We start from the raw sequence: 26,118 nt of genomic DNA on the forward strand, positions 1-26,118 counted from the left end.
GTCAACCATTCAAAGAATGAGTCAGACAACAAGCTGGTTCAAGCTCAGAGCATGCTCAGAAGGCTACTACAGACAACGTCCTCAGCAATGTTCTGAATTTATTTTTTACATGCACAAATCTAAATACACTACATAATGGGAGGGGAAAGGGGTTGTCCGGAGCGGGGTAAGCCATGAAAGTCCAATGTCTGGCCACTCCTGATTGGTCCACATCTCCTTATCTCAGTCTCTGGGCAGATATTGCAGCCGTCAGCTTATAATCTTGTTTCGTTTCTCTGAAATAAGTCTTGGCAACACTGGAACTGTCTTAGTTTAAGTTTCGATTTGAGTATTACGTAGCAAGGAAAGCTTATTGTTATATGACACAAAATGGTGGTTAGTACATTAGCAAAAAAGCGTATAAAAATTACAAGAATATAAAAGTGGAAATAAATATATTCTCTTTTACCCCGACAGTGGGAGCGGCCGTAGGATGATGGGAGGAGTAGTCTCCCGTGGGCAATTCTTGGTGCGTTTTTGTCTAATTTTTGATTCATTGACTTGAATTGAGTCCATCAAATACGCAGCAAAAATATGCAAATATTTTTATATCGGCGTTTTTGCTACGGATTTGACTGACTCAATTGAAGTCAATGGGTTAAAAACGCTGTAAAAACGCACAGAGGTTTACTAGTCCTCTAGTGGGGATTTACCTACAAAAGGGAATGTGTGCTGAAATAGAAAGAGATTCCAGAGGGAGTAAAATAAACCACAAAATACGAAATAAAGGATTAATTACGTACTGTTAGAGAATATGCTGCCAACTTCCTAAAAAGAAACAGAAGATAGGTGCAGGGTAAAGAATATAAACAGCAGAGAGATAAACCCTAGCTGGTCTTTCACGGACTGGCTAAAACTATAGCAGTGTGGCTGGACATCCAAATGAGACTATCACCAGCAGGAAATACCAGTAGGAGAAAAGTATATAAAGCTGCACCCAAAACGTGATAAGGCAGACAAATGAGTAAATGAAAACACCTGTTACCTTAAAAAGACTGAAGCAAGGATACCAGAAACTAAACACCCGGAGAAAAGGTGTAACTGTAGTGGCTCAGCAGACAGAGAAGCCAATCACACAGCACAGGCTCAAGGGTTCAAACCCAGACGCATGACACCTCCATATTCATGAGCTCTGTATAAACCCCGCCCACACCACTGATTGGCAGCTTCCTGTGTACACTGTGCATAGGCAAAACATTCAGAGAGCTGGTAGATCTGCAGCAGATAAAACATAGATTTTTATCAATACTGCAGCAACCAGCAAAGTAAGTGATCTATTACTGTAATCAGGGTCTCTACCCCTATATCATGCTGCTCTCAGATGGGGTAGCAAAACTCTGATGACAGATTTCCTTTGCTATAGCCAGTGGACTCCGCAGCTCTGCTGATGTAGGCGACACAAACCGTTGATCTCAGTGATTAGCTGCAGTGGTCACGTGCGATGTATACATGATAGCCCTACTGCAGTTTGTTAACAAATACTAAAGCTGCAACATCTGAGTTTATCATTTTAACCTAGGGAAAACCAATTGAGAAGAAAACATTATTCGTGCAAAACTACTTTAACATATTAGCACACTCTTTAATCAATGGAAGACTAGGAGTACTATTGGCTTACAAAAAAGAAAATTATTTATTAATCAATAGGTATACAGTACCAAATTTTAAATATCATAAGCATATAAATAGGGGACAAAAAAAGTGCAAAGTGCCTATCCAAAGCCCCTAAGATGTAATGCGTCCCATCCCAGTGCAGTAAAATCACTAGAGCCGCCAAGGAACCCACATAACTAGTCAGGGATGCAAATATAGAGTGCTCCTATCAAAATTAGATCAATGGCAAGTTGAGTCCTTTTTATACCTGCTCAGGTCACTACTTTAGTGGCGAGTGCGATCTAATTTTGATAGGAGCACTCTATATTTGCATCCCTGACTAGTTATGTGGGTTCCTTGGAGGCCCTAGTGATTTTACTGCACTGGGATGGGACGCATTACATCTTGGGGGCTTTGGATAGGCACTTTGCACTTTTTTTGTCCCCTATTTATATGCTTATGATATTTAAAATTTGGTACTGTATACCTATTGATTAATAAATAATTTTCTTTTTTGTAAGCCAATAGTACTCCTAGTCTTCCTTTATTTCTAATACGATTTGAGTAGGCTTTCTGGGTTAGCCCCGGTCATCCGGGATCCTAACCCGGTCTTTTCTGATTAATGATATGTTGGTCGTTGTTTATAAATGCTTTAATCAATGTAACTGTGTTACATAGTATCTTACATGATACGGATTGCATCATTTGTACATCAGAACCAATTTTGGTCCATTAAAAGGTTGGTCCAAAACCTAAAAGTAATTGTTAATTAATGAAACTTTAACAATCACTTTTTGTAATTTAATTCAAGTTAAAATTCCCTACCACTCACTCTGTACTCTAACGTACTGCATGTGTCTGGTTGTATTACTCACTTTCGATGATGATTCAGATGATTGAGAAACCTCGGTGCATGAAGGGAGACTCAAATAAAGCATAATCATAGGGCTGGGACTTCCTTTACTCCCCTTGCTTCATTTGCCGCCATGAAATGAAGAGTCATCAGGGGACTGGGACTTCATTTGCTCTCTTGGCTCGTGAATCGAGATGTCATCAGTGATGTTTCATTGGCTGGGCTGTGTAATTTCTACGGAGCATGCATCGGTTGTTAAACCCGAGGCATGCTCAGTATGCACTCCCTTCTTGCTATGTTCACTTACATTTTGCACACTCCTTCGCTGGTGCATCAGTAACCCTTTACTGTGCAGGTGCAAAGGTAGTGACAGCAGTCGCAGCCTCAAAATGACTCTTCGTTTTGCGGTGGCAAATAAAACAGGAGGAGTGACACCAGAACCAGAATCATTGTCTGTAAATGAGTACAGCAGGAGAACCATCATCAGTACTTTAATACAGCACCAGAATTAAAATCAGCACATGAAAACAGCACCAAAACCAACATCAGTAAATGAAAAAATCACCAGAACCAACATCAATACATGAACACCACACCAGAACCAACATCAGTACTTGATTAAAGCAATAGAACCAGCAACAGTTCATGAATACTGCACCAGAATGACACATGAATACAGCATCAGAGCCAACATCAGTATATGAATATAGCATCATAGACACCATTATTACCTGAATACAGCACCATAACTTCCATTAACACCAAACCATAAGCCTCATCAATACAGCACCAGTACATGAATACAACACAAGAACCACCATTAGTACATGAACACAGCATCAAAGCCAACATCAGTACAGGAATACATCATCAGAGCCACCATCATTACCTGAATACACCTTCCCACCTGTTTTCCATCTACCTTTGCCCTTTTCTGGCTCTATGAGTGAAGCCAGAGCTGTCAAACAAGAGAGGGAGAGGAGATTGAGGGAAAAGAAGCAGGTGGGAAGGTGTATTTAAATGTTTAGCCACACCTTAGTGCATTGAGCGCCTGTCCTTAACTTGTACGGTCATTCAACGCTGACAGAGTCTCTTTAAATGTTGAGTCGTGTATATATAGCTAGTGCAGCAGCTGTAAGCACAACTCGACACTGACAGCCGGGTCTACGGTGCATAATTGAAGAGCCGGCTGCCAGTCAGTGTGCTGGAGCATAATTACAGCCACCGCCCAAAGTGCTGTGCGCGTTGACTGCAGCCGTGCTAGCACGCCTATATGACTTAAAGCTAGTATCTTCTGGGAAGAATAAAATTAATTTTCTCCCATGAGCCGCGCTTTCAAGATGGAGGCCAGGCTCTTTCTTACATTATTAACCGGCAGATTAACCCCAAATCTGCAGGTTACTAGCGTTATCCAAAGTGACAGGTTACCTTTAAATCACATTTATGAAAAAATGCAAGAATGTGCCTGTTCAGGAACATGGCTAAATGGCCTTTTCCTGAACTGTTTAATGACTTTGGCTTTATGTTTGGGGTCAGTTTTCTTGTTTCAGAATAAATTTGGATACAATGAAATGCCTCCCAGATGATACTTTTCCATCATGCAATACCTTCTTGTATTTCTCAGCATTGAGAACACTTAGAAATAGGCAATACTGAGGACCGCAGTGATCAGGCAAGGAAACTTGGTGCAGCAGATGAAAGACACATAATAATTAGTGTTGAGCAAGTATGTTCTATTAACCCTTTCGCCGAGTACGCTTGGGCCGAGCTTCGAGTATTTATAGCTGTTTGGTGATATGGTTGAATCGCTCCCGTGTGTATGATTTGCAACTGTTTGACAGTTTTATTACATGGGTGGAATGTCTATTTCTTACACATTCCTCACATGTAATAAAACTGTCAAACTGTTGCAAATCATGCACAGGGGAGCGATTCAACAATATCACCGAGCAGCTATAAATACTCGGAGCTCGGCCCGAGCATACTCGGACAGAACATACTCACTCTACACTAATAATAATGCTTACTTCCCTTCGAAGTCAGAAGATGTTGCCATCCATCTACTGTTCGAAGAAGTCTGGCCAGAAGTGATCTTTATGGAAGAATTGCAGCTATAAACATAACTTAGAAATGGAAACAAGGCCAAGTTACTCAACTATGCCTGAAAAGAGGAACTGGAGTGCAGAAAAATGGCAGCAAGTGCTTTGGACTGATGAGTCAAAATGTGCAATATTTGGCAGAAAGCCACACGTTGAGTGTTTGGTGAGTTTTTACATCAGTATTTGTAAGCCAAAACCAGCAGTGGGTAAAAATGCAAAAGTGGTGACATGTTTCTATTATACTTTCTCTCTGATTTTTCCACTCCTGGTTTTGGCTTACAAATACGGAGGTAAAAAAAATCGCCAAATACTCAATGTGAACGCATGACCTAACAAAAGACAGTTTGTGCCCCAAAGAGCTGGAAAGTGGTACAATAATAAGTGTCTGCAAGCAACAGTGAGGCATGGTGTAGGGTCCTTGGAAGTTTGGGGTTGCATTTCAGCAAATGGAGTTGAGGATTTGGATTTAGCCAGGATCAATGGTGTCCTTAAAGTAAACCTATCACCAGAAATAACGCTATTAACCTGCAGTTATGTGGTTAATCTGCCGGTTAATAGCATTATTAAGCTGCCCGGCGCCTGCACGCAGCCGAATGCAGCAGGGAGAAAACAAACTTTATTTTCCCTGCCAGCATTCAGTTTCAGTGATGGAGGCGGGGGTGCCACAGGTTCAATCCCTGCTCTGAGAATACCGAGTGGCAACTGTAACTGCGCCCGAACTCTGACTGACAGACAGCCTCAATGTAGAGCCAGTGTCAGTCAGGGCTGGGGGTGCGGCTACAGTGGCCATTTTGTATTCTCAGAGCGGTGACTGAACCAGCGGCGCCCCCGCCTCCATGACTGGAACTGAATACTATAAAAAAAAAGGTCAAAGTTGCCTCCTAAATTGCTAAAAGTGATTGCTCTAAGACATTGAAACTGTATTGCTGCTATAGAAACATAAGAAAGCGCTACAAAATGTACACATGAAATATTTCAAAAAATGTTTCTGTAATATTAATATGAAAAATTACAGTAATGGAAGATACTTATCGCATAGATGAGCACACATATATTGGCCAAACAGCCAGCGTCAAGGCGTCCTTCATTGTCGGGTCCCTGTCCTTTTCTATCACCTCTCTTGGGCTGAAATGCAAGCCTACAATTTTATGGGTCAGGACTGAACCAGCTAACTACTTAAAATCACCTGAGGCTGAGGTGGGAGGGAGTGCACATGCCAAAAGGAGAATTAGAAACATAGCGAAAATGGCCAGCACATCCTAACTAATGAGAACAGGAGCCAACTAAAAATATTCAAACTATAAAAAAATGTCAAAGTTGCCACCTAAATTGCTACAAGTGATTGCACGAAGACATAGAAACTGCATTGATGCTATAGAAACATAAGAAAACGCTACAAAATGTACAATTTCTTTTAGTTGGCTCCTGTTCACATTAGTTAGGATGTGCTGGCCATTTTTGCTATGAAACTGACTACTGGTGAGGAGAATAAAGTTCATTTTCTCCCCGCTGCATGCAGGCGCCGGGCAGCATAATAGTGCTGTTAACCTGCAGATTAACCGCACATCTGCAGAAGACACTTGTTTGGGCTAAAGAACACAAGGAATGGACATTAGACGAGTGGAAATCTGTGCTTTGGTCTGATGAGTCCAAATTTGAGATCTTTGGTTCCAACCACCGTGTCTTTGTGCGAAGCAGAAAAGGTGAACGGATGGACTCTACATGCCTGGTTCCCACCGTGAAGCACGGAGGAGGAGGTGTGATGGTGTGGGGGTGCTTTGCCTGGGATTCTGTTGGGAATTTATTCAAAATTGAAGGCATACTGAACCAGCATGGCTACCACAGCATCTTGCAGCGGCATGCTATTCAATCCGGTTTGCGTTTAGTTGGACCATCATTTATTTTTCAACAGGACAATGACCCCAAACACACCTCCAGCCTGTGTAAGGGCTATTTGACCAAGAGGGAGAGTGATGGGGTGCTACGCCAGATGACCTGGCCTCCACAGTCACCAGACCTGAACCCAATCTAGATGGTTTGGGGTGAGCTGGACCGCAGAGTGAAGGCAAAAGGGCCAACAAGTGCTAAGCATCTCTGGGAACTCCTTCAAGATTGTTGAAAGACCATTTCCGGTCACTACCTCTTGAAGCCCATCAAGAGAATGCCAAGAGTGTGCAAAGCAGTCATCAAAGCAAAAGGTGGCTACTTTGAAGAACGTAGAATATAAGACATATTTTCAGTTGTTTCACACTTTTTCGTTAAGTATATAATTCCACATGTGTTAATTCATAGTTTTGATGCCTTCAGTGTGAATGTACAATTTTCATAGTCATGAAAATACAGAAAAATCTTTAAATGAGAAGGTGTGTCCAAACTTTTGGTCTGCACTGTATGTATATGTGTATATATATATATATATAAAAAAAATTTGGAATACTATGAATAGTCTGGTATAATCAATCAAGCTTATTTTCTACAATATTAAGTTTATTTTACTCGTGAAGAATCATTCCCAATGAGGAAAAAAAACAATGCTGCTTCAGCAAATGCTTTTTCTATATAAAACAATTTCAGCTAATTACTGGAGTTTACCGCTACAGTGCTAACAATAATCGGCTCAGCAGCACATTCAATAACGCTCTTAGCAGATGGATCTGTAAAACTGGCAGAAATGCTTGTTATTGGTGATACTGGCCAAGTTATCTGTTTCTGTCGCCATCTTTCCCCACTACAGATATTATGAAACATCAATGAGATATACAACAAATGTCTGATGAATAGAACAGAGGTTTTTCTGTGTAAGTTCAAAGAAAACAAATGGGCATGCTCTATCATGGGATGTACATGGGTAATCTCTAAATGTTCTCCTTCTAGGAGGAACATCTCTATATACTACAGCACCTGGCTCTTCCATGTACATGTGGCACACCTGCAAGGACCCACGATGAAGCTTTTATTCACACGCCAGTGTTGTCATTTGTGTGCTGTAGTTTTTTTCCACTGACAGCACACTGATACATGATATTCTATAGGGGCTATGCCCGTCAGTTTTTTTTTTTTTTTTTTTGCTGATAGCCTGAATAAAATGGAGACATCCTACTTTAGTCCATTTTGCAGACAGGTCAGATAAAAAAAATGAATCGTACATAAAATAGTTGGCTGATTTTACTAGCTGGTTGCGAGGAGTAGCTTGCAAAACCTTCATAATTTTTTTTCATGTATTGTAAAACAGATGATACGTGGATGGTACAAACTGAGACCAAAACTGGATCCAGAACATTGATGAAAAATTGAACTTTTATTTTTTCAGATGTGAAAAAGCGCCAACATAGCGCCAACATATTCCGCAGCACTTTACAATTAAGCGGGGACATGTATGTGGCACCCCAGAGAGTCTGGTTGCCACAGTGGTAGTAATACCATGTCTGGGAGCAAAACAGGGGTTTCCTGGCTAGGAACACACTACATGCAACACCTCCTGCTCCAGACCAGAAAGGGGAGGATCCTGCCCTTTATAACCGGGTCTGGAGGCGGGGTTAGTCAGTCTAAGTCTAAGTCTAACTCGGAGTCAGTCTAGTGTCAGGAGACAGATAGGACACAAAGGAGCAAGGAGCTGAGGACTGGAGCTGGCAGAGCTCGTCCTGGCCAAAGTACTTACAGAGAACCGGACACCGGAGTCCGAGGCTGTGGGGATTGCATACCCAGCAGCAGAAATCGCACGGCAGGAAATTGTAGGTCTCCTGGCCCCATCAGAAGCCCGGAGACTCAGCCACATGAGAGGATCAGTGTCGCCACAGAGGAGCGAGGAAATCACGGGATCCGAGTCGCCAGCCATACGGGTGAGCACAGCACGTCACACTCAGGGACGTGGGCTACCACACGACTATAAGCGGGATAGCCAAAGAGTACAGTCAGAACGGCAGGCCTACAACTCCACCTGGCCAGGAGGATTCTAGGATTGCTCCCAGACTGACCAGGCCCTCATCCCTAGCAAGTACTCCCGTTGGGGCCTATATAATTGCCACCAGTAAAAACCCTAGGACTGCACTGCAACGACTCCGTGTTGTCATTAATGATCCCGGCACTATCACCACCATCATCCATACACTCTGCCCTGAAGCTCCACTCTTCCTGTGGGGAGTCACATCACCTTGCTGCACACACCATCAGCTTCAGTGGACTGCTCCGCAGCGGGGGTTCCCAATAACCGCATCCCACAGGTGGCGTACTCGGACTATATATAACAGAGACACATAGACTACCCTGGTTTGACCGCCCTGAGTCACGGACCGGGTCACTGCCACAGTGACTACAACTCCCAGCATCCACAAGGCCCGGCTCCGGGTACCCCACAGCCCAGGGGGAACGTCATGTACAGACAATAAATTCAATACAAGGTAAGACAGTTTGAACAGCTACATTAGGAGTGAGGTCCCTGCTCGCAAGCTGACAATCTATTACTGATGTGTGACTGAGATGTGTCTGGGCCCTATAATGGCAGCAGGAGGGGGACTGTGCATATACAGTTCCTCTCCATTATAGTGAACGGGAGATTAGCAGCATGCCCCCATCAGAGACGTGTACCAGCTATAGGGAAGGTTCACCATGTCAGATGTCAGGGGTGTGTTCTCTAGCTTTGAACTTTCTGAAATAAAGATAATCTAATCTACAAGTTAAATTCTTGGAATTTCCAATTCTTCTCAATGGGACTGCATTAGTAAAGGTATACCAGCATGACTACAAAATGGCCAATGCTCAACAAAAATTTGGTACAATATCCATGAGTTTTTTAGCCGTGCTCTGTGATAGAAATTCGCACTCATCTGACAACTAAGAGAGTGACAGATTTCTCACTGCACATGGAGGGGAAAGATAGAGAGTAAGGCCATGTTCACAAGTTCAGTATTTTACATCACTTATATGTAAGCCAAAATCAGGAGTGGGACAATCCAAGGAAAAGTATAATAGAAACACGTCACCACTTCTGTATTTATCACCCACTCTTGGATTTGGCTTACATATACTGATGTAAAATACTGTACGTGTGAACATGGCCTAACAGACTTTGTGCTACACATAGAGGGCAAGTAGAGAAGAACAGACCCAGCAATACACATAAAGGACCGATAGAGACTGACAGACCCCACAGTACACATGGAGGACATGTAGAGAAGAACAGACGCCGCAATACTTATGGAGGGCAGGTAAAGAGTAGACCTAAAGATGAAAACGGCTGAGGAGAAAACCCCTTACATTGACGCCTGTTGTTTGGGGTGGAACCTCTCTGCTGAGAAACCTTGTTTGTAGGTCACTAAAAAAAGATGAATTTCATTTAAACCCCTTCACGACCTTTGACGTACCCATATGTCATGATTGGATAGGGGTTCCCGACTATTGACGTATGGGGTACATCATGGAAATCATGCACCGTTCCTGGAATTTTAACCCCCTAAATGCCGCGATCGATATCGATAGCCAATCGGCACTCCCACGACAAGAGGGCCCAACTGTTGCCATGGCAACCCAAGGTCGTCATGACGACCCCCTGGTCGGCCAACTATGGCCAGCCTGTTGGACCATGCCAGGGGTATGGTCTAAGAGGCTTTTGTCAGTGCAGCACTGACAGGTATAATGCATTGCAGTTCTGGTGCATTGCAATGCATTATACCAGTGATCAGAGTTAAAAAAATGTTAAAATTCTATAGAGAGACTAAGTAAAAAAAAAGTTTTAAAAAATTAAAAATATAATTTTTTAAAAATAACAAAATAGAGAAAAAAAATGAAAAACAAAACATCAATAAGTACATATACATATATATAAGTACATGTAAAAAAAATAAACCACAAAAAAGTACACATATTTGGTATCACCATGTCCATTCAGGACCCAACCTATAAAACTGTCACACTAGTTAACCCCTTCAGTGAACACCGTAAAAAAAGTGGCAAAAAAAATCATGATTTTTCATCATGCCGCCGAACAAAAAAATGGAATAAAATGCAATCAAAAACACAAATGCAAATAAAAATGGTACTGCTGAAACGTCATCTTGTGCCGCAAAAAAAAAGCCACCATACAGCTCCATCAGCAGAGAAATAAAAAAGTTATAGCTCTCAGAATAAAGTGATGCAAGAACAATTCTTTTTTTATAAAAAAAAATTTGTGTAAAAGCAGAAAAACATAAAAAATTTTTATAAATGTAATCGTACTAACCCAAAGAATAAAGCTACCTTATCAATTTTACCACACGGTAAACGGCATAAAATAAAAAAAAAAAAAATAAAAATCCTGAATTGCTGTTTTTTGTTCATTCTGCCTCTGAAAAATCGGAATAAAAAGAGATAAAAAAATGTTATTTGCCCAAAAATAATACAAATAAAAATGTCAGCTTGTCCTATAAAAAACAAGCCCTCACATTACTCTGTCAGCGGATATATAGGAAAATTATAGCTCTCAAAATATGGCGATGCAAAATAAAAAGCGTTTTTTAGTGTATGACAGCAGCCAAACATAAAAAAGCTATAAATCTGGTATTGCTGTAATCATACTGACCCGGAGAATAAAGTCATCTAATCACTTATACAGCGCGAGGAACGACATAAAAAATAAATAAAATCAATTCTTGACCTGCTGTTGATTTGTTCATTCTGCCTCCCAAAAATCACAGTAAGGCTCGGCTCACATTTATCCTGTGGTCTACTCTGAGCGCTTGCACCTGTGTAAATTTCTGAAATATGTGATTCAAATGGAAACCTCGATGGAAGATTCCCTATAGTGAGGCAGATGGAGGCACTGTGGTCTATGATCCGGCGGTGTCCGTCTTTTTAAGCATGCGCAAAAGAGTGGTTAGCCAAAGTTTTGTACACCTTTGAAAAAAAGGACACCGCTGAACAGAGTCCAAACGGAGTCCAGAGTAACTCTAGTGAATGGATCCATCAGAGTTTCATCGGAATTATGTCATTCAGAGATTTAGATGGAAACCCTGATGTAAGTGCTCAGCGTAGAGTGCAGTATAAATGTGATCCCAAATGTTATGTAAAATGTCCCAATAAAAGCTTCAACTCAATCCACAAAATAAGCAAGTTCCCACTCAGGTCCGTCATCTGTTAATGGAAATATAGGGGGCATCCACGTTACTGGTAGTACAAAGGCTCTGGAAAAGTGAAATGCTCCTCGCCCCCAAAAGAAATCCAGCGAATTCTATGCTCCCAAATCCAGATGCCCCTCTCCCTTCTGAGCCAGAGTGTGCCTAAACCACATTTAGAGTCCACATGTTTGACAACTCTGTAGCGGTGAGAACTCGCTTAATTTATGGGTGCATGTCTCCAGAAGCACAAACTGGGCACTACAACATACGGGCACTACAACGTACTGGGCACTACACTGGCAGATTTGCAATTTTCACTCAGCAACATCCACTGCTGCTTATTTCTGGAAAACAGACATGGAGTCAAAATTGTCACTACACCTGTAGATAAATTCCCAGAGGGGAGTAATTTCCAAAATGGGGTCACTTGAGGGGGAATTCTGCTCTTCTGGCACCTAGGGACTCTGTATATGGAGTCCGCAAACTATTCTAAATAATTTGTTATCTAAGAGTCAAATAGCGCTCCTTCCCTCCCTAGTCTATGGGATATTGCCACGTTCAGCAGAAATTGTGTGACAATTCTTTTTGACAATTTTACTCCTTTCCCCATGGGAAAATGTAAAATCTGGGGCTAAAACAAAATTTTTGTAGTAAAAATGTAGTAATTTTTTCTTCACTGCCCAATAGTATAAAATTCTCTGACACACCCGTGGTGTCAATATGATCATTGTACCCCTACATGAATTCATTGAGAGGTGTAGTTTGTAAAATGGGGTCACTTATGGGGGTTTCTGCTGTTTTGGCATGTCAGGGGCTCTTCAAATGTGACATAGCATCCGCAATCTATTCCAGCCAAAATTGCGCTCCTTCTCTTCCAAGCCTTGATCTGCGCCCATACAATAGTTTTCCACCATATATGGAGTATCGGTGTACTCTGAGGAAATTGCACAACAAATTGTATGGTCCATTTTCTTCAGTTGACCTTGTAAAAATGAATTATTTGGGGCTAAAGCAACATTTTTGTGGAAAACTCACGGAGACAAGTCCATTTTCTCTGGTATCACGGATGAAAAGGGCCAATACAAGTCTATGGGTCCGTGAAAAGACATATGGCACATAGGTGGCATCAGTGTGCTGACCGTGCTTAAAATTGCAAAGTACAGGAGAAGCTTTGTAATTTATTTCTTTATCTATGTGTGAAAAACTGATGACACAATGATAGTAAAAAAGGACACATGGACCATACACTGATCCAAAACACTGAAGACACCGATACCATTTTTCATATACGTTTTTAAACACAGATGTGTGAATGAGGTCTTAGGCAAAATTCACATGAGCATATTTTCGGTCCCTGTGCAGTTTGTTTTACATATTCACAGCATATACGATCTAATGTTAATACTTTTGGTAGTTAACATGAACATTTTTCCATAGGTCTCAGACTTTCCCATTTGAAAATGTCATATTGTGACACCACAGACAGCAACTAAATGGCATCCGTTTTTAACAAATTCAAAGATTACTTAGGAATCTGTATTGGGCCTGTTATTATGTTTTGTTAATTGTAGATGTAAAACATAAAGGACACGCGGACCACTATGTGAATGAAAAAATATCAGTTTTCTCTGTGGTCCAAAAACAGATAATTTTTCATACGCTTGTGTGAACTTAGCTTTAGCCCGATTTTGGAGTATATACTGTATGTCACGCAAGGTGTGGGAAAGACTGAGTGCAACACGAAGGGAAGAGGGGTAGGAAGCCCAAACACTAGGGAAAGGGGGAGTGGAGACCCCTAGGCAGATCTAATAATACCCTGCCTATCCTACCGTCCGTATATTGGTTCCACACCAATCGCCGAGCAGGACCCTAAACCATGTATATCCCTAGAGCTTGGCCCTAAATAGGGAGGGGGAGGGGTGAGCACTGGTCAGGCCCCACTGCAAACTAAGGACAACAAGGTAGACAAACAAAGGGGATTAATTTAGCTTGAGCAGACAGCAGAAGAGTAATGCCAACTGTCCTCCAAGGGCACCAGAGAAGAAGCCCGCCAACAGCTAGTGCTCCAACCATGCACAAAAGAACCGGCAATTACCTGGAGCAAACTGAGAGTTTTTAACTCACATGTAAGGGAGTGTCAATCAGCAGCAGGAGGGAGGTTGCCGCTGCGTCTTAAAGGAAGAAGGATTAAAAAGGTGTCTGCAATGCCAAGCGCAGTGACCTTCTACAGCCAGCTCCACAGCGACTGTCTATTACACCTGACACACCCGTGACAATATAGGTACATCTTAAAGGGACATTCACAAGTTTGGAAGTTATTCCCTATCCATGGCATAGGGCATATCTTCTATGGGATAGGGCAACGCTTCCCGATCGCTGTTACCCCCACCGATCCAGGGAACTGGACCTCTGAAGAGCCTCGTGTGAATGGAGCGGTGGTCGATCATGCTCCAGTCATTCTGTACGGCCGCCGGAGATTTCTGAGCCCAGCGCTCCCATAGGAATGAATGGAGCAGAGGTGATCCTGATGGACCATCGCTCCCATCAAGCCCCGGCTCTTGGGAATCGGTGGTGGTCCTAGCGGTCAAACCAGGGAAGGTTTCCCTTTTACTATAGATAGGGTATAACTTCTAAACCTCAGAATCCCCCTTTAACCCCATTCTGACGTGGAGCAGTCATGAAGGGGTTAAGCCACGCCCCCGACAATACAAGACACACCAGCTATGCCCATTACGCCACGTTTTCAGTGTGGCCCTTAATAAATAGGTCCATTTATGTGTGTAAAGATGCCAGTTACATTTCCTTGCATTTTAATCATTACTTTTTGATTTTTTTAACCTGCTAATTGAGAATTTGGGCAATCTCTACCTACATTTTAACTAGGTCATTATAACATCACAACTTCATTTAACAATAAGCAGGTGAAGCCCCTTCTATCTCTACTACTGAGGGGCACTGTTTGCCAAGCCGTCCTCCCTGCACCCCGCCTGCTTCTGTCGCCATGGAGATAAGTAGCGGTCCGAATCCAAGATGGCAGCGCGAGGGATCACGTGACTTATGCCATCGAGGAGGCAGCTGTGAAGAAGGAGAGGGGCGCAGTGCGCAGGCGTCGGACGCTGCTACACACAGCAGCAGCCTGTAGCTGTCGCACTGGCTCTGATCGAGGGTTTGGCTGCATTCTCTCATCACATCAGCTGCTTCCATCCCATCTCCTGTGCAGGCAGCGGCTCCCTCCCCCCGATCTGTCCCCAGGAGCCGTGATTGTGCCCAGATCGCCATAACCCGGCACATAACCTTGTCCTTCTCTGCATTTACTGGGAGCATCTGTAGTGGATGGTGCTGCGCTCACCTGGAGAGATCCTGCCCATGCCCTTGAGCTGTGTAGCCATTATCTGATCAGCCTCATCCCCAGTCATCACCAGTGCAGACCCCCACATTGCCTCTGCAGATACATTTTGGAGGTCGTCAGCATGGAGGGAGGCGCGTATGGAGCTGGTAAGGCTGGAGGAGCCTTTGACCCCCAGACTTTCATCAGGCAACCTCACACTGTCCTAAGGATGGTGTCTTGGGTAAGTCATACCTTTTGTGTATTTTTAGATCACCGTCTCTTTAATCTCTGGCAGCATCAGCACACCTGCCCTATAATAATGCTCCTGAATCCCCCCATCCCTGGTGCCCCTCCTGGGATCCAGCTGTGATCTTGTGTCCTGCATGTAGGAAGGTCGCAGTGACATTATGTGGTGGCCGCCGGTCTGTGTAGGTGCTGCTGTGTCTGGCCTGCTGCACAAATCTGGGGCATCACTCAGAAACTTGCATCAAATATTGTCTCAATTTTATCCCCAAAACAAAATGCATAAAAAAAAAAAAAAAAAAAAAAAAAAAATGCCATTGTGTTTTAGTTTTTTTAAATTATATATGATTATTTTTATTTTTTTTTCCAGCATTTAATTTTGTTTTAATTTTTTTTTTTATAAGTTTCCATATTATGATTTGTGACGCCAATATTCCTGGTACGATTACCTGACTTGTAATGTCAAAAATGCAACATAAATGTGCTGCACATAAACAATGAAGGTCCACGATTGCCTGAAAAATCACCATAGCCATACAGAGGAGAGTGCTGCCATTTGGGAAAATAAAATCTGCAAACCCCAAAAAATGCAAGTAAAGTGAAGGGGGGGGGGGGGGGGAGCACAAAAAAAACAAAGCATATGCAAACCACAGGCTGGAGCCTTTCTTGCCATTAAATATGCAGCAAAAACAGTCACAAAAACCCCCTCTGGTGTACATTTATCAAAAACTGCCTAATATGTCCTGTAGTCCCCTACTCTGCTGCTCCAAACTTCTCAGTTAGGCTATGGGTTGAACTAGATGGATTTAGTCTACCTTAAAGACTATGTTACTAGATGTGGCGCCTTAATGTTAATGTGACTGCCGTGTTTCAGCATGGTCGCGCACCTCCAAACGCTATGTAGGGGCCTAGGACACGTGTGTCAATTGTCACAAAGTTTTGCCCAGATTGTGACTTTTTGTGCTTGTTATTCAGCACAGTTCCCTATGTTAGGCCTCATTCAGACGTCAGTTTCTCCCACGTACCGACCGATAACACTCGGACCACATGGTGATGAAAGTAATCAGTTTTTCTCATAAGTGGAGGAAAAAAAAGTTTCTCCACCTCCTTCTTTCTGACAGTCCATGATGTCGTCTCAGTGCGGTCTGATGTTTTTTCACAGACGCACACCCTTGCATTTCCAATTCTGATCCGACACTCAGATAAATATCGCACATGTCCCTGCAATTTTCCACAAGCCAAAAAATCACAGACATGTGGATGGCCCCATAACACTCGTATCTGTGAAAACCACAGATTGCATTCGTACATAAAAGAAAATGGACATCTGACTGAGGCCTTCAAAAAAAAAGCGGGAACCAAATGTAGAATTAATTTTAAAATTGTGACCATTTATGCATATTAAAAATGGTTGGTCCATAAATGTCTTTGTTCCAGGCGATTGTTTGGGACCCTGCACCCTCAGGCTGATATCCGCTCTGAGCGCAGCGTGATATAAGCAGTGTACAGGAGAGAATCGCTTAGTGACTGCTTCACAAGACGGTGTTGGGATATTTCACACATCCGTGACAATCCTGATCCAGGGTGGGGTCTGTGAGACTCGGAGCAGGTCCTATTTTGTTCCCATTTTGAGGATTAGAATAGGACGTACCCAACAGGTCTGTGGAGTCGGTATAAAATGGACCGACTCCTAAAATATATAATAAATTGCGTAAAGTAGTTTAATGCAGTTTGTGGGGAATATTTTTTCATAAGAATTTGGGAAAGTTATGAAATGTCCTATTCCTGATCTAAGGGTCTAGACATTTAGCTGAGATGAATCTGTGCTACAGTAAATCTATCACTTAAACATGAGCCATGTATGAGGGAGTCGGTGTCATGGAAATTGAGGAGTCTGAGTCGAAGGTTTTGCTTACTGACTCCATAGCCCTGGTACCCAATGGATCTGTGTGCTCTCCGATAAACCGATCGGGCAGCACACCGACACTTCACACAGATGTGGTAATGTAGCCTTATAAAGGGGTCGGCCAGTGAAAACACTGAAATATGTTACGGTTAATGAAGGTAACCTGCCCTGCTGGATAAATGACACGCCGCAATGGAAAATGAAATGATGGTTTATTGTCAACGCGTTTCAGAGTCACTCCAACTCCTCTTTCAGGACAACCTCGGAGTGACTCTGAAATGCGTTGACAATAAACCATCATTTCATTTTCCATTGCGGCTTGTCATTTATCCAGCAGTGCAGGTTACTTCCATCGCCTGTGACATATTTCAGTACTTTCCTTGGAAGCTTCAGCAGTTGGAATATATGCTAATCTAGTGGTTGTCACACACAACCCTACAAGGTGAGCATAACTATCTATTTTTTCCCCTCTACCACTTGGATAAGACCCTATTGTACTTTTGTATCTTATATCTATCCAGTGAAAACAAGTTATTACCAGTACACAAGATGGGGGATAACTCACTGATAGGAGGGAGTCCCACCTGTGGAACCCACACTGTTTGGCAGAAGAGGGAATTTTTAACACTTACAACATGGAGCCACAGATCAGATTACCAAACACTGCTCAGCTCATTGTGTATGGGGCTGCTCTAAGCGTGTCGCTCTGCAGCACCGTAGGGAATGAAAGGAGCAATGGTTGAGCATGTGCACTGCCGCTCCTTTCTAACGGGGATAAAAGTCCCCAATTCTGCCGATCGGTGCAGGTCATAGCAGTTAGACCCCCTTCCAATCAGCAAGTTATTACGAGAACTTGTTTTCATTGGCGAATCCCTTTAAGGCCACGGCCCCACTATCAGTATTCGGTCAGTACTTTTTCTCAGGAGTGGAAGCCAAAACCAGGTGAGGAACAATCAGGGGAAAAGGTATAATAGAAACAAGTCACCAATTCTGCGTTTATCACCCACTCCTGAGAAAAAATACTGACCAAATACTGATATTGAAGCTGTGGCCTAACATTCACTTACATGGTAGATAAAGCTCAGCTCTTCGCAGTGGATTTCAGCTCATGGGTGGCAGTGTCGTACTCCCACCAATCTCCTTTAATGACCTATTCTTTGGATAGGGGCTTATGCACACCCCACTAATGCATGGACTGGCACGGCTCTCCTGACCGGAGCGTGACAGCCTGCTAGAATTACAGTATATGAAGCTGTCATGCTTTGGTCAGGGACCCTGCGGCCTGTCTGTGCGTTGCTGTCCAAGATTGAACCGAAATCCAAGGATGTCTTCATGAGCCCCAAGTCATCAGTAGTTTAGTCTTGGACAGCCCCTTTTAACTTTTTTTGCAATGACTAAAATCTGGTGTAATGGAATAAAACATTGATATATATGGCTTCGGCATTGACAACAATGAAATGTTGCAATTTGCACAAATTTTGGAACAAACCCAGTGATAATTGTCCCCCATTCTGCTTGTGCTTGTATATCATGTCGATCTATAATTTTTCCAACTTTGTTATATTTGGTGGACTGTTCTTAAATTGAGGCTGTGGAGAAAAATAGTGTGAACGCATGTGACCCAGTCTATCACAAATGATACTTGTGTTCCTGCTTTGTATTGTCTGAAGGAGCCGTTCACTTATTATAGTATTAGCCAGAAACAGACATGGATGCATCCACCATGCGCAGAATCCTGTCCTGGAGTTTGCTTGTGACCTAATCTGTGTCGTGTGACTGATCCTCATGTTAGGGTTTCTCTGTATTTTCTGAGACCACTCCCTGTTCATGGTTGTTCTGTGATTGCTGTCATTACCCTAGTGTGAGATGTTCATCATTGTATTCTGATAATTTGGGTATCTTTCATATCCATTTCAGGAGAATGGGGTCAGGACTAGCCTCACAATAATTGACGGATGGGGGAAGTATTTATTATATACTAGATGGTGGCCCAGTTCTAACACATCGGGTATTCTAGCATATGTCTCCCGACCCTCCTATATAATGCCCCATGCAGGAAGTCACATCCCCCCTATATAATACCCCATGCAGGATGTCACACCCCCCCCGTATATAATACCCCATGCAGGATGTCACATCCCCCCCCCCTATATAATGCCCCATGCAGGATGTCACATCCCCCCCCCCTATATAATGCCCCATGCAGGATGTCACATCCCCCCCTATATAATGCCCCATGCAGGATGTCACATCCCCCCCCCTATATAATGCCCCATGCAGGATGTCACATCCCCCCCCTATATAATGCCCCATGCAGGATGTCACATCCCCCCCTATATAATGCCCCATGCAGGATGTCACATCCCCCCCCTATATAATGCCCCATGCAGGATGTCACATCCCCCCCCTATATAATGCCCCATGCAGGATGTCACATCCCCCCTATATAATGCCCCATGCAGGATGTCACATCCCCCCTATATAATGCCCCATGCAGGATGTCACATCCCCCTTATATAATACCCCATGCAGGATGTCACATCCCCCCCCCCCCTATATAATACCCCATGCAGGATGTCACCTCTCCCTATAGTGCCCCATGCAGGATGTCACATCCCCCCTATATAATACCCCATGCAGGATGTCACATCCCCCCATAGTGCCCCATGCAGGTCCCCTATGGCCCCATACAAAAAAAAAAAAAATCCAATACTCACCTCACTGCTTCTCTGGACTCCAGCGTAGCCGGCATATTCCCGCTGTGCGCTGTGACCGCTCAGGAGAGAGCGCGGTGTAAAGACGTCACCGCGCCCTCTGACCTGTGACCTGAAACATCACAGAGCAACTGCGGAAGACACAGGAGCTGCTGCGCAAGCATGGGGAGGGGTAAGTATGACGCCGGGTGCCGGGGTCCTGATTGAGTGGGGGGAGGGATGGGAGAGGAGGGGAGGGGCGTCACACTTGTCCTCGGGAGATAAGCGGCTGTAGCCGCTGATCTTCCGACGATAGCTACATGTAGGTCAGCGGCGCCTGTGGTCGGGGGACTTATGCTGCGAGCAGCTGGCTGCATCGCCGCTGACCTCCGTGCCACACATGAGCCGCTAATGGCCGCCATGTTTTTCTGAAATGCCGCGTTGCTGATTGGCCGCGGCCGGACCAATCAGCGACCCGGGATTTCCAGGACAGACAGACGGACTGGATAAGACAATTATATAGATAGATGTTCATTTCTTTTCTCTACTTTCTCTAATTTTTTAGTTTTGTTTTTTTTCCTACATTTGGCCTTATGTGACGAAGTATATTCTCTCAATAGGCGCATTGCACCAAAGATCAGCACATGGAGCCCGTACAGGCCTGTGGTATGGATCGATAGGCACAGTACAGGAACCATGTCCGTGGCATTGGATATTCTGTTTTCCCAGGAAAATATCTTTATTTAAACCCTTCTGGAAGTGCAAGAAGTTCCTGATACAGTTTTGTTTTGTGGGTTGAGTTGTCACATTATGGTGACCTCAAATTTATCGTTTTCAGGAGCTGAGCAGGTGGCGGCAGTGTTATACAGCCAGCACCTGCCTGTACCTGCAGCGTTCAGAGTTGAACATGCTTAAATCAGAAGAAGCTGAGCTGATTTATTAATGAATTCATTATTAGGGTATGTGCACACGACGTCTTTCCATGTGGGTTCTGTCCGGAAAAGCATTAAAAAAGAGCATAATGCACAGCAATGTCATAGCGACTTGTCACAGCTTTGGAAGCTGTGAAACCAGCCTGCGGTGCATGTTTGAAATTCACAGCATGTCAATTTCTCTTGTGGGTACGCTGCGTTTTATGTGCAGATTTTCTCCCTAGAATTGCATCAGATGCGAAAAATTCACAGGTAAAAAAACATATATGCACTAAAAACTCTTGTAATCCAAACAAAAAGTTTTGTCAAAGCAAAATATCGGGAAGTATTAAATACAAAGCAGCTTTATTTAAATATGTCACACCAAAAATAGACAAAAACACAGCAATAAAAATGCATGTAAAAAAGAAACAAACAAAAAAAACTTCCCAAGTAACCTATTTAACAAATCGGTGCAAAAATGCTTTAGAACATCTGCAACATCAAAACATCACCAAATGTTCACTTAAAAGGGCTATTGTCAGCACAGAATGACTGTTCAAACCAAGCACAGGTTCTCCATGGCGGGCCAATCATTTAATATACACCTCCCACCTGCTTGTTTTCCCTTTATCTCCATCCCCCCCTCTTATTTGATTAAGGCCATGTTCAGTATTTGGTCAGTATATCATATCAGTATCTGTAAGCCAAAACCAGGAGTGGGTGATAAATACAGAAGTGGTGACGTGTTTCTTATTCTTTTCCTCTGATTGTTCCACTCCTGGTTTTGGGTTAAAAATACTGACCAAAAACTGAACGTGTGAACGTGGCCTAAAGAGCCAGAGAAGAGGAGATGGATGGATAACAAGTAGATGGGAAGGTGTATTTAAAGAGGTTGTCTTGTCAAAAACTGTTACTGCAGACTTATGAATCCCCCCCCAGCACAGGCACTGTGCGCTGCAGGGATTCACCGGTTTCAGACCCGGTAACGGAGGGTATTAGTTATACATACTCCCGGCCAGTGAGCGCGGCCTCGCTCCATACACTTGTACTGACCGAGGCTGCGCCCTCTAGTCGAATGCGCCCACTAGACGATGGGTATGTATGACACATATACAAACCCTCCGGACACTGGTCTGAAACCAGCGAATCCCTGCAGCGCACAGTGTGTGCACTGGGGGGGATTCATAAGTCTGCAGTCACACAGAGCGACTGCAGACTTATCACTTTTGACTGGACATCGCCTTTAAGTATTTGGCCACACTAAGGGTGCACCGAGCGGCTGTACTTGATTTGAGCAGTCCTTCTGTGCTGACAGTCCCTGTAAGTTATTCTTGCCTATAAGTAATAGAGCTGGACCCGATTTACATTTGCATTTTTCCAGTTTTGTGGAGTAATTTCTTACTCCTCTCGCTCCAGTCCCTACCTGGAATAAGATTTCTGGTGGCTTTCTTAGAGACATGTGCAACTTTTGGGACTAAATAGTTGGATAAACCAGTTATAGACCAAAATAAAGTGCATTTTTGGTGTATTCCTGAACCGCTTTTGCCATTTTCACGTGTTTGGTGCAGAAAAACGTCAGCAGACACTACAAAGAAAGAAAGGTGAGTAAATCGCAAATGATGTATTGGGGCCTCCACCGTATGGCAGCAGTCAGCGCCTATGGCTCCGGAGTACAGTGCTCCTCCGCGAAAGCTCTGACAAACTGCTATCAGATGGTTACAAGTGTACAGTCCATGAGATTACAGCAGCTGGAATGTACATCAGGTTTTCATGTGACTCTTCATTGCAAATCACGTGATCATTAGTAATGAATCCAACATGTGACAAGTGAGATGTGTAACGGGACACAACAGACTCGGGGTGGATTCATACACGACTTTTTTTTTTTTTTAAGTCAAAGGAGAATTGGGAAATGTTTTTGTGGTATTCTCACTTTCAGTGCTTCACTGGCTTTTTTTTCTATTTTTATTATAAAGAAACTTTTTCCCATAGGCTTCACTATTCAACAAGAAAATGCATGGCCCATTAAACTTTTTGGAGCAACATACATACATACATACATACATACATACATACATACATACATACATACATACTAGCCAGGGCCCCGGACAGTTTAGAAGGCGTGCTGCCCCCCCCCTCCCCTTCCCGATACCTGTTGCATCACGTGACATGTCACGTGATCCCCTTTTGATAAATCATGTGATGGGGCATGTGAGTAACATACAGGTGCTTTGGTGCAGATCTGTAGATGGAAAAAGACAGATAGCGGTGTAGAGCCCTATACATAACATAGCACCATACATAATAGGGCAGGGGTGGGAGATTAATTTTCCCAAGGAGCAACATGAGAGACCGTGACTGTTGTGGAGGCCGAACAATAGGCTGAACTTAATTCTACTTAATATTAATATATTAAATTTTTTTACATTAATTGTATGAGTTAATATTGAGCACAATTAATTATGCTGACATCCCCCTATATACAGTATGAGACCCTACATACATTTATGCCCCTGCATAGCCCTCTACAAACAGTTTGAGCTTCCACATAATTCCCATATATACAGTAAGAGCACCACGTAGCCATCTATACACAGCGGGAGGCCGCACGTCGCCATATACACAGCTGGAGGCCGCACGCACACCCATGGTCATGCACATGCAGACTTGCACGTATATGGGTCGCAAAAAAATGTGCACACACAAACATACACATGCATTTACAAAGGCACATACATACAGGCATAAACATATATTTGAAACACAAAAATACATATAAATAGACATATCACAATGATATCGTCGCGCGCACACACACTGGTCGTCCAGCTCCTCCTGTGGTAAGTAGCAGTACTGGGCACACTGTGTGACGTCACTTCAGCAGACACGGCCGCGCACAACCAAGTTTACAGGTGCAGTGCCAGCCCTTGCCCTCATTATAATACATACAGGCACTACCGTTCAAAAGTTTGGAATCACCCAGACAATTTTGTGTTTTCCATGAAAACTCATACTTTTATTTATCAAATGAGTTGCAAAATGATTAGAAAATATAGTCCAGACATTGACAAGGTTAGAAATAATGATTTTTATTAGAAAGAATAATTTTCTCCTTCAGACTTTGCTTTCGTCAACAAATGCTTGATTTGCAGCAATTCCAGCATTGCAGACCTTTGGCATTCTAGCTGTTAATTTGCTGAGGTAATCTTGAAATTTCCCCCCATGCTTCCTGAAGCCACTCCCACAAGTTGGATTGGCTTGATGGGCACTTTTTGCATACCATACGGTCAAGCTGCTCCCACAACAGCTCAATGGGGCTGAGATCTGGTGACTGCGCTGGCCACTCCATTACAGATAGAATACCAGCTGCCTACTTCTTCCCTAAATAGTTCATGCATAATTTGGAGGTGTGCTCTAGGTCATTGTCCTGTTGTAGGATGAAATTGGCTCCAGTCAAGCGCTGTCCACAGGGTATGGCATGGCGTTGCAAAATGGAGTGATAGCCTTCCTTATTCAAAATCCCATTTACCTTGTACAAATCTCCCACTTTACCAGCACCAAAGTAACCCCAGACCATCACATTACCTCCACCATGCTTGACAGATGGCATCAGACACTCTTCCAGCATCTTTTCAGTTGTTCTGCATCTCACAAGTGTTCTGTGTGATCCAAACACCTCAAACTGGATAGAATAGCCAAAAGAAAATCACATTGTATAAATTAGATACTTATTTCTCACTGCAAAATGCAAATAAATGTATTTGATCCCTCTGGCAAACAACACTTAATACTTGATGGCAAAACCCTTGCTGGCAAGCACAGCAGTCAGACGTTTTTTGTAGTTCATGATGAGGGTTGTGCACATGTCAGGAGGAATTTTGGTCCACTCCTCTTTGCAGATCATCTCTAAATCATTCAGATTTTTAAGCTGTCGCTTGGCAACTCAGAGCTTCAACTCTCTCCATAAGTTTTCTATGGGATTAAGGTCTGGAGACTGGCTAGGCCACTCCATGACCTTACTGTGCTTCTTTTTGAGCCATTCCTTTGTTGCCTTGGCTGTATGTTTTGGGTCATTGTCTTGCTGAAAGACCCTGCCACGAACCATTTTTAATGTCCTACCGGAGGGAAGGAGGTTGTCACTCAGGATTTTATGGTACATGGCTCCATCCATTCTACCCCTGATGCGGTCAAGTAGTCCTGTGCCCTTAGCAGATAAACACCCCCAAAACATAATGTTTCCCCCTCCATGCTTGACAGTGGGGATGGTGTTCTTTGGGTCATGGGCAGCATTTCTCTTCTTCCAAACATGGCGAGTTGAGTTAATGCCAAAGAGCTCAATTTTTGTCTCATCTGACCACAGCACCTTCTCCCAATAACTCCCAGAATCATCCAGGTGTTCATTGGCGAACGTCAAACGGGCCTGCGCATGTGCCTTATTGAGCAGGGCAAGATATCTATCTATTATATATTCCTTACAGATTTGTGTGTCCGTTCCATAAATCTCAGTGAATGTCCTATTATTTTCTGCGATTGAGGATCAGACTTGGCCATTAATGTCTATGGGTAGACATCTGATTAAAACATTGGAAGATATCCGTTTTAAATCCGTTTTCAAGTGGCGCTTTTACTATGGGGAATGGGGAAAATGTTTGGACAGTTTATATCCTTCAGTTTTAATAACAGATGAGAAAATAATGGAGGAAAATCAGGAAAAAAATGGAAGACACGCAAGAGAAAATGTTGTCCTTATTGGACAGATTTAAAAGCAGAAATGTGTACGTGCTGCCTTAACCCCTTCAAGACATCCGCCGTATATGTACAGCACATGCCGGAAGCGAGCCCACCCGATACCCGGCAGATGATAGCTGTGTAATACAGCAAGGACCTGCCCCTAACAATCGCGGGTGGAGCAGTGCAAAAAATAAGCCATCACACAGCTCTATTGGGCAAAAACAAAAATGTTACCGGTCTCGGGAAAATGATGTCTCAACCCCCAAAATTGTTTTTGAAACTTTTTTTTTTTTTTTTTTTTTTTTTTTTAAACTAAAATAATAATAAAAAAAAAAAATGGACATGTTTTGGTATCTCCATAATCGTTTTGATGAGGAGAATCATTGCATGGTCAATTTTATCACAATGTACACCGTAAAAACAGTTCCCAATAAACAATATCAGAATTGTGTTTTTGTTTTGTTTTTTCACAATTTTGCTGCGCCTAGAATTTTTTTTTCCTGCTTTCCAGTAGACCACGTGGTAAAATGAATGGTGTCATTCAAAAGTACAACTTGTCCTGCAAAAAACAAGCCCTCATATGGCTATATGGCCAGAAAAATAAGAGTTATGACTTTGGCAGGAAAAA

General features: G+C 43.1%; 1 protein-coding gene across 2 annotated transcripts in view; it reads left to right on the forward strand.

The window, feature by feature from the left end:
* Window positions 1–14,750: 14,750 nt before the first annotated feature.
* Window positions 14,751–26,118, forward strand: part of SYNGR1 (synaptogyrin 1) — a 72,913-nt gene continuing 61,545 nt past the window's right edge. For both annotated transcript variants that reach the window (XM_073644255.1, XM_073644256.1), the window contains exon 1: window positions 14,751–15,241. In XM_073644255.1, coding sequence (XP_073500356.1) covers window positions 15,143–15,241 — 99 coding nt within the window. In that variant the 5' untranslated portion in view covers window positions 14,751–15,142. The remainder of the gene's footprint in view (window positions 15,242–26,118) is intronic.

Source organism: Phyllobates terribilis, unplaced genomic scaffold (assembly GCF_046119375.1).
Source record: "Phyllobates terribilis strain yellow unplaced genomic scaffold, ASM4611937v1 Scaffold_8__6_contigs__length_399053987, whole genome shotgun sequence".
In the NCBI taxonomy this organism is placed as follows: Eukaryota; Metazoa; Chordata; class Amphibia; order Anura; family Dendrobatidae; genus Phyllobates; species Phyllobates terribilis.